Here is a 10381-nt window from a genome sequence, read left to right on the forward strand (position 1 = left end):
ATAGAAGATTTTGTCAAAATTTTAGCTCATTAAAATTTTATTTCTACATATAATTTTATCAAAATTTTATTTCTACATAAGATTTTATCAAAATTTTATTTCTAAAGGAAATTTTGTCAAAATTTTTATTTCTATAGAAAATTTTGTCAAAATTTTATTTCTATATAAAATTTTATCAAATTTATAATTTCTTTAGAAAATTTTGTCAAAATTTTATTTTTATAGAAAATTTTCTCAAAATTCTATTTCTATAGAAAATTTTGTCAAAATTCTATTTCAATAAAAAGTGTTTTCAAAATTTTATTTCTATAGAAAATTTTGTCAAAAATTTATTTGTAAAGAAAATTTTGTAAAATTTTTATTTTTATGTTGGAAAACTACTTTACGAAACTACTTTGTTCCAAGAAAAATCAACATAAATATTCTATGAATAGTAGGTTTGAAATCATTTGTTCAAATTTGAGAATTTAGTTTTTATTCTTTATTGTCATTCTTCATTGTTTTTTCCTTAACTTGAATTAAACGTTTTTTATACAAAGAAGCCCAACCGCTGTTTTTATCTTTAGAAATATCCTTTTATCATTTAATGGAAAATTTTATCAACATTTGATTTCTTTAGAAAATTTTCTCAAAATTTTATTTTGATAGAAAATATTCTCAAAATTTTATTTCTATAGGAAATTTTGTAAAAAAAATATTTCTGTAGAAAAATTTGTCAAAATTTTATTTCTATAGAAGATTTTGTCAAAATTTTATTACTGTAGAGAATTGAAGGTGGAGACGAATGTTTCGAAAATCTAGCAAAACATCAAAAATTCTACCAATCGGTAGAAAAAAAAGTAACAGTTGTGGTTGAATTCTACAAATTTTATTTCTATAGAAAATTTTGTCAAAATTGTATTTCTAAAGAAAATTTTGTCAAAATTTTATCTCTATAGAAAATTTTATAAAATTTGTATTTTTATAGAAAATGTTATCAAAAATTCTATTTCCATAGAAATTTCGTCAAAAATTTATTTCTATGGAAAATTTTGTCAAAATTTTATTTCTCTAGAAAATTTTGTCGACATTTTATTTCTATAGAAAATTTTGTCATAAATTTGAATATTTTGTCAAAATTTTATTTCTATAGAAAATTTTGTCAAAATTTTATTTCTATAGAAAATTTTGTAAAATTTTTAGTTTTATAGAAAATGTTATCAAAAAATCTATTTCCATAGAAAATTTTGTCAAAAATTTATTTCTATAGAATATTTTGTCAAAATTTTATTTCTATAGAAAATTTTCTCAAAATTTTATTTCTATAGAAAATTTTTTCAAATTTTTATTCTTATAGAAAATGTTATCAAAAATTCTATTTACATAGAAAATTTTGTCAACAATTTATTTCTATAGAAAATTTTGTCAAAATTTTATTTCTATAGAAAATTTTATCAAAAATTTTATTTCTATAGAAAATTTTTCCAAAATTTTATTTTCATAGAAAAATTTTCCAAAATTTTATCGCTATAGAAAATTTTGTATAAATTCTATTTGTATAGAAAAATTTTCTCAAAATTTTATTTTTATAGAAAAATTTTCCAAAATGTTAATTCTATCATCAATAATTCTACCAGTCTACCAAACGGTAAAAAAATCTACCAAGTTTGGTAGAATTCTACCACCTGTGGTAACCGTGGCAACTCAAACGTTTTGTTTGATGTTTTGGCACTTTGTGATTTAAAAAAAAAAATTTTAAGTTGACAAATCCAATTTTGATTTTTCTTAAAAAATGAGTTTAATTAATCGACATTTAATGTTGATCAAAATCGACTAATCGAACTTTAACGAAAAAGTATATTTTGAATTGATCTATGTTATGTTGAAGATTCCTCAATAGGTCGAAAGCCGTAACTCAATAGGTCGAAAGCCGCAACTTTCCAAAAATCACAAAAGTCGAAAGTCCACCCTTTCAAAATTGTAAAAAGTCATAAAACTAAATTTGAAATTTATCGGAAAGTTAAGAAGTGAACTTTTGTAAAAATCTACCTTTTCAAATTAAGAAACAAATCGTTTATTCCCAAGTTTCATTTTTACTAATTTGGAAAAGTTGAGTTTTTAAAAATTAAAATTTCATTACAATTCCTAATGTTAGGTTAGGGATGATGGTAGCTAATTTAGACTATTCAGTGTCTCTCTTATCAATGTGTGTTGCCCGATTTTGCAAACCGATTCTGAACGGCGACACCGTTTAGAATTACGATGAATCCGCTTAGAAAAGCTTTGAAACACTCACAAATGTCAACAGCATTACTGAGAGGGGATAATCCACCGCTGAAAAACATTTTGGTGTTCGGTCGAAACTGGAATTGAACCTATGACCCATTGTATGCAAGGCGGGCATGCTAAAAATGGCACCACTGGGGCTCCCAATTCCTAATATTAATGATCACCTCCCATAAAATTATGAATTCAAGTCTACACATAGTCCATTGGTGTAGCTCCACTATAGTTCAAACTTGACCTCATTTTATACTCTACACATCTGTTTTGGAAAATAATCAGCATGGCGAGGGTTTTAAAATATTTTTAATCTCAAGACACTCTCTCAAACATTTGATTAAAATAATACAGACAGAGAAGCATATTCGGCAAATAGAGAACCATTTTTTGGAATTATTATACATTACAAAGAATGTTTCCCCCTTAACGACTATAGTGTTCAGTTATATTGAAATACTTGAACTGTTTCCCGCTTTTATCCTTAGCAAATTTCTTTGTAATGGCTTTTGGAAGTTCAGTTATAGGACGACGTTTTATTTCATCATATGGACGATTTTTAGGAATTTTATCAGTCGTAACTTTAACCGTGATAATATTATGGCAAATATTTCCTTTGAGTAATGAGCAGATACCCATGAAAATAAAAATTTCGGTCTTAAATTACAAAAACAGAGTGCAGTTAAGTGATACTAGATCGTATGAAATTCCATTGGAGACATCTCTAAAATTAAAATCTATACTTGGATGTCAAGACAGAGAGTTGGATAAAATGGAATTATTATCCCAAAGCGATTGTTGGGTATTGAAAAATCTAATACGTGGTCGTCGTAGTATTAATATGGGTTGTGCTGAATCTATAACATTGACAACAGTTGGAGATATATGGTATATGAAAAATTTGGAAATATTAATGACGCGGTAAGTAATGTTGTCAATGTAAAACAAGTAAGGAAAGTTTAAAGTTGGGCGTGGTCGATTTTATTACATTCCGCACCATTAAGTAATTATACACGGAAAATAAAGTCAGTTGTAAAACTGATGTTAAAACTAATTTATATTTATTGAAAAAAAAATTGTTTTGTTTTAGTTTATTTTTAAAATTTTGTAAGAATTTTTTCTCAGCCCAAAGAATTTTTTTTTATTCCAAGAATGTCTCATAAATTTTATGAACTAAATGCCAGTAAAAACTGAATGACATAGAAATAAGGTCAATGCTTAGTTAGCAGAAGAAGTTTTTTGTATATGTACATTTATTGCAAAAAAAATATTTTGTTTTAGTTTATTTTTAAAATTTTGTAAGACATTTTTCTCAGGCCAACGAAATGGTATGAACTAAATGGTAGTAAAAATTGAATGACATAGAAATAAGTGATATTCTAACTAAAGCAGAAGAAGTTTTTTGTACATTTCTCAATGATGATATTGTACCTAAAATTTTTTCTTTATTTTTAGTTCATTCTTGCTTTACGAGATGGGTGCATTTCCCAAATGACAGTTAAAAATCCAAAAGTGTTAGAAAATTTTAGTTAATTTAATTAAACTCAAAATTTAGTTCAATTTTGACACGAAATAGTTCATTTTTCCCACGGTATTAAAGATTACGCTACCTAAATTTTAGGATGCGCAATTTACAAAATATTAAAGCAAACTTTTCTTTAAAATAATGAAATTGTAATTAAAATAAAGTTTAATGTCTTTGCTTTAAATTTATTTTTTTTTATTAAATTTAGGATATAAATTTTGGAAATTTGCGTCCCTCCATTAAAATCGCATGTCTTCGAACTAAGGCAAATTTTCCTTAAAATAAACAAACACATTTTTGATTTAAAGGAGGGGGGGGTTGGTTGAAAATGAGGGTATTCTATTATATATATGTGGTGGCTATATTTTTAAATCGGAAGCGATTCCGAGCAAATTTGGCAAAAATTGCTAATATCAAAATTTACAATTTTTATACCCTTCACCACTACTGTGGTACAGGGTATAATAAGTTTGTGCATTTGTATGTAACGCCAAGAAATAGTGGTCATAGACCCATCTTTTAGTATACCGATCAGCTTAGAATTAAATTCTGAGTCGACTTAGCGATGTCCGTCTGTCTGTCTGTCCGTCTGTCTGTATATGTAATTTTGTGCACAAAGTACAGCTCGCAATTTAAGTCCGATCGTCCTCAAATTTGACATAGGGCCGTTTCTTGGGACAGAGACAATCGCTATTGATTTTGGAAAAAATCGGTTCAGATTTAGTTATAGCTGCCATATATTTATCCCCGATGTGGTCATAGTTAGCGTGTTTATCAACCGATTTTTTTGAAATATCGTACATCCAAATATTTTATGAATCTCGAAAATCTTGCAAAATATCAGCCAAATCGGTTCAGATTTAGATATAGCTCCCATATATATCTTTCGTCTGATTTAGACTCATATGACCACAGAGGCCAAAGTTTACTACCGATCTTCGTGAAATTTTGCACAGAGGGTAGAATTAACATTCTACCAATGCTTGGTAAATTTGATTGAAATCGGTTCAAATTTAGATATAGCTCCTATATATATCTTTCATCCGATTTGAACTTATATGGCCACAAAAGCCATAGTTTTGCCGTGATTTGCTTCAAATTTTGCACAAGGGGTACGTTTAATAGTATCGTTAAGTGTGTCAAATTTTGTTAAAATCGGTTCAGATTTAGATATAGCTCCCATATATATCTTTCGTCCGATTTGGACTTATATGGTCTCAAAAGCCAGAGTTTTGCCCTGACTTACTTCAAAGTTTGCCCAAGCTGTACTTTTAACGATACTATTGTATGTGCCAAATATGGTCAAAATCGATTCAGATTTAGGTATAGCTCCCATATATATATTTCGTCCGATTTGAATTTATATGGCCTCAAAATCCAGGGTTTTGCCGTGATTTGCTTCAAATTTCGCACAAGGAGTACGTTTAGTAGTATAGGTAATTGTGGAAAATTTGGTTGAAATCGGTTCAGATTTAGATATGGCTCCCATATATATCTCCCGTCCGATTTGCACTCATATGACCAGGGGGGGCCAAAGTTATACTCCCATTTACGTGAAATTTGGCAGAGATAGCAGAATTATTATTCTAACTATGCATGTCAAATTTAGTCAAAATTGGTTCACATTATATATAGCTCCCATATATACGTACACCAGAGTTGGGGAAATATGGTAGACTGTTTCATATTTTAGACCCATTTTCAATGGGATTTTCCTCCAATTGACTGGATAGTTTCCCCAGCGAATACAAATATGGCCAAAATTCTCGCACTTTACACAAAATTCTGTGATGATTTCCCCAAATCTTAGCCATATCCTACACACTGCAATGCCAAAATTTCCACAGAACGGATGAGTTTTAAATAAGGCTCCAAGTCGCCCGACTAGACCAAATAATATATCACAACCCACACTTGACCACATATCTTGGCGAGATCTAACCAATATCCTTGTAAAATCGACACTGCTGAGTAGCAACAATTGTAAATATTACTCTAATTGATCTATATCTCGAATACATATGTATCGCCTGAAAAATCATAAATCTCTTTTGTACAATTGCATTAAAATTTCTCTCGCTTCATATTTCCCATATTTATACCCTGCGCCACACTGGAACAGGGTATTATAAGTTAGTGCATATGTTTGTAACACCCAGAAGGAGACGAGATAGGCACATGGTGTCTTTGGCAATAATGCTCAGGGTGGGTCCCTGAGTCGATATAACCATGTCCGTCTGTCTGTGAACACATTTTTGTGATCAAAGTCTAGGTCGCAATTTAAGTCCAATCGCCTTCAAATTTGGCACATGTTCCTAATTTGGATCAGGATAGAACCCTATTGATTTTGGAAGAAATCGGTTCAGATTTAGATATAGCTCCCATATATATCTTTCGCCCGATATGCACTACTATGGACCCAGCAGCCAGAGTTTTATACCGATTTGGTTGAAATTTTGTTCAAACATAACACTTAGTCGTATAGTCAAGTGTGCAAAATTTGATTGAAATCGGTTCAGATTTAGATATAGCTCCCATATATATCTTTCGCTCGATATGGACTTATATGGCCCCAGAAGCCAGATTTTTGGCCGAAATAGGTTGAAATTTTGCACTAGGAGTACAATTAGTAGTATAGTCAAGTGTGCAAAATTTGATTGAAATCGGTTCACATTTAGATATAGCTCCCATATATATCTTTCGCCCGATATGGACTAATATGTTCTTAAAAGCCAGAGTTTTGGCCCAATTTGTTTGAAATTTTGCACAGGGAGTTAATTTAGCATTGTAGCTATGCGTGCCAAATTTGGTTGAAATCAATTCAGATTTAGATATAGCTCCCATATATATCTTTCGCCCGATATGCACTTATATGAACCCAGAAGCCAGAGTTGTTTCCCGATTAGCTTGAAATTTTGCATTAGGAATACAATTCGTAAAATGTGTGCCAAAATTGATTGAAATCGGTTCAGATTTAGATATAGCTCCCATATATATGTTTTTTTGATTTCGACAAAAATGGTCAAAATACCAACATTTTCCTTGTTAAATCGCCACTGCTTAGTCGAAAAGTTGTAAAAATGACTCTAATTTTCCTAAACTTCTAATACATATATATCAAGCGATAAATCATAAATTAACTTTTGCGAAGTTTCCTTAAAATTGCTTCAGATTTAAATGCTTCCCATATGTATACCCTTCACCACTACTGTGGTGCAGGGTATAATAAGTTTGTGCATTTGTATGTAACGCCAAGAAGGAAATGTCTGAGACCCATCGTTTAGTATACCGATCGTCTTAGAATTAAATTCTGAGTCGATTTAGCGATGTCCGTCTGTCTGTCCGTCCGTCTGTCTGTCTGTCTGTCTGTCTGTCTGTCTGTCCGTCTGTCTGTCTGTCTGTTCATGTATTTTTGTGCGCAAAGTACAGGTCGCAGTTTAAATCCGATCGTCCTCAAATTTGGCATAGGGTCGTTTTGGAGAACAAAGACGATCGCTATTGATTTTGGAAAAAATCGGTTCAGATGTAGATATAGCTGTCAAATATATTTATCCCCGATTTGGTTATAATTGGCGTGTTTATCAACCGATGTTCTTCAACTTCCGTACATCCTAATATTTTATGAGTCTCACAAAACTTGCAAAATATTATCCAAATCGGTTCAGATTTCGATATAGCTCCCATATATATCTTTCGCCCGATATGGACTAATACGGTCCCAGAAGCAAGAGTTTTACGCCAATTTGGTTGAAATTTTGTACTAGGAGTACAATTAGTAGTATAGTCAAGTGTGCCAAATTTTATTGAAATCGGTTCGGATTTAGATATAGCTCCCATATATATCGTTCGCCCGATTTACCCTCATATGACCACAGTGGCAAATCTTTTACTTCGATTTAATTGAAATTTTGCACAGGGAGTAGAATTAGCATTCTAGCTATGCGTGCCAAATTTGGTTGAAATCGGTTCAGATTTAGATATAGCTCCCATATATAGCTTTTGCCGATTCACACTCATATGACCACAGAGGCCAATTTTTTGCTCCGATTTAGTTGATATTTTGCACAGGGAGTAGAATTAGAATTGTAGCTATGTGTGCCAAATTTGGTTGAAATCGGTTCAGGTTTAGATATATCTCCCATATATAGCTTTCGCCCGATTTACACTCATATGACCGCAGAGGCCAATTTTTTGCTCCGATTTAGTTGAAATTTTGCACAACGAGTAGAATTATCATTGTAGCTATGTGTGCCAAATTTGGTTGAAATCGGTTCAGATTTAGATATAGCTCCCATATATATGCTTTTCTGATTTCGACAAAAATGGTCAAAATACCAACATTCCCTTGTGGCGATTTAACCACTGCTTAGTCGAAAAGTTGTAAAAATGACTCTAATTTTCCTAAACTTCTAATACATATATATCGAGCGATAAATCATAAATAAACTTTTGCGAAGTTTCCTTAAAATTGCTTCAGTTTTAAATGTTTCCCATATTTTTTTACTAACATAGTGTTCCACCCTAGTGCATTAGCCGACTTAAATTTTGAGTCCATAGATTTTGTAGAAATCTATCAAATTCTGTCCATATACATTTAGTATGTTTTTGGGACAAACTTTTATATATAGCCCCCAACACATTTGACGGATGTGATATGGTATAGAAAATTTAGATCTACAAAATGGTGCAGGGTATAATATAGTCGGCCCCGCCCGACTTTAGACTTTCCTTACTTGTTTTTTTACTAAAATTGTGTTCCACCCCAGTGCATTAGCCGACTTAAATTTTGAGTCTATAGATTTTGTAAAAGTCTTTCAAATTCTGTCCAGATCGAGTGATATTTAAATGTATGTATTTGGGACAAACCTTTATATATAACACCCAACATATTTGACGGATGTGATATGGTATCGAAAATTTAAATCTACAAAGTGGTGCAGGGTATAATATAGTCGGCCCCGCCCGACTTTAGACTTTCCTTACTTGTTTTTATTCTAAAGAAGCCGAATCTATGGCTCAGAATCAATACCAAAATTCTTAGGGGGAGGTCAAAATCTTTGGATCCAAGTGAGCTATCTCGTCTTCTTCTGTTTACAAACATACGCACCAACTTACAATACCCTGTTCCCCAGTTTATAAAATTCTGGTACTATACTTTGTTGCATTATATATCAGCCACCCTGTAGTTGTAGTAGTTCCTTCGACAATAGTTTATTCTAATTAGTTTTAATTTCAAATCCATTTCCAAGATTTATACTTTGTAAATTAATGCTTTTAATTTCTTTCAGTTGGCTGGGACCCATCAGCATTGCCCTCTTCGCTCCGGGAGATGATTTCGTAAGGACCATGGATAGCATACAGTATATGAGACATTGTCTACCATCTAGTGAACTTATACGTGACTATGTGACATTTCACATCTATTTCCCCACCGAAGATTTACCTTTGGATCCCATGCCTCTCGATGAAGAAGAGGCTCTGAAATGGCCACATGATTGTTCGACCATGTTTGCTCCCTATGAAGATATAAAACGAGCTCGTTTCTATCGCTATCAACGAAATCTAACATTACCCATAAATGTAGGACGTAATGTGGCCCGCTCTAGTGTCAATACCCATTTCATATTGGCCACCGATATAGAGCTATATCCCAGTTTGAAACTTATACCACAATTTCTACAAATGATTAGTGATGATGAGGATAATTTCATCGTGGAAAGCAATAGAAGACGAGTATTTGCCCTGCCCGTATTTGATCTGGATCGAAATGCTTTGATCCCCGATAATAAGGAAGAATTAATGAGATTATATGATATGAAATTGGCCATGCCCATGCACGCGAATAGCTGTAGCTATTGTAGTCTTATACCTCATCAGGAGAGATGGTTGGCTCTCAACAACAATGGCAATAAAATGGAAATATTGGATGTGACGCAACGTTACAATAATATGCCATTCTGGGAACCCTTTTATATCAGTGATAACACTGAGCCCGAATATGATGAACGCCTATCATGGGATTCCCAATCGGATAAGCGTATGCATAATTATGCCATGTGTTTGTTGGACTATGAGTATGATATTTTGCATCCGGCATTTTTAACCCATTCTCCTGGTTTGAAAAAATTCGATTTGGAAGGCGATAGAATGTCCTATGTAGAGGAAATAGTACCCTCGTTATTAGCTGAATATGCCGAGAAATATGGAATAAATGAGATTTGTATAGTGTAATTTTAAGAATGACTAGAAATAAGGATATACTATGGAAAATATTTCTAATGGGTGTTTTGTATTTGGAAGGCTCGGGGTAAGTAATTTTGGCTTGTAGGTGTTACAAAGTTGGAAAATGCTCTAATGTTTGCATGTGCCAGAAAATTTTGCACAAAATCTTCTATACAAATAAAATTTTGACAAATTTTCCATAAAAATAAAATTTTGACAAAATTTTCCATAAAAATAAAATTTTGACAATTTTCTACATAAATAAAATTTTGACAAAATTTTCTATAGACATAAAATTTTCATAAAATCTTCTATAGAAATAAAATTTTGACAATATTTTCTCCAGAAATAAAATTTTCACAAAATTTTCTATAA

At 31.7% G+C, this 10381-nt stretch overlaps 1 protein-coding gene across 1 annotated transcript; it reads left to right on the plus strand.

Annotated features, from left to right (window-relative positions):
- Positions 1 to 2292: 2292 nt before the first annotated feature.
- On the plus strand, positions 2293 to 10056 carry LOC142223569 (beta-1,4-glucuronyltransferase 1-like). Its single transcript, XM_075293448.1, has 2 exons — positions 2293 to 3180; positions 9073 to 10056. Exons 1-2 carry the CDS (start codon positions 2762 to 2764, stop codon positions 10013 to 10015), a joined length of 1362 nt encoding a protein of 453 aa, XP_075149563.1. The 5' UTR covers positions 2293 to 2761; the 3' UTR covers positions 10016 to 10056.
- The last annotated feature ends 325 nt before the right edge of the window (positions 10057 to 10381 follow it).

The sequence above is a fragment of the Haematobia irritans genome, chromosome 2 (assembly GCF_050003625.1).
Source record: "Haematobia irritans isolate KBUSLIRL chromosome 2, ASM5000362v1, whole genome shotgun sequence".
NCBI lineage: Eukaryota > Metazoa > Arthropoda > Insecta > Diptera > Muscidae > Haematobia > Haematobia irritans.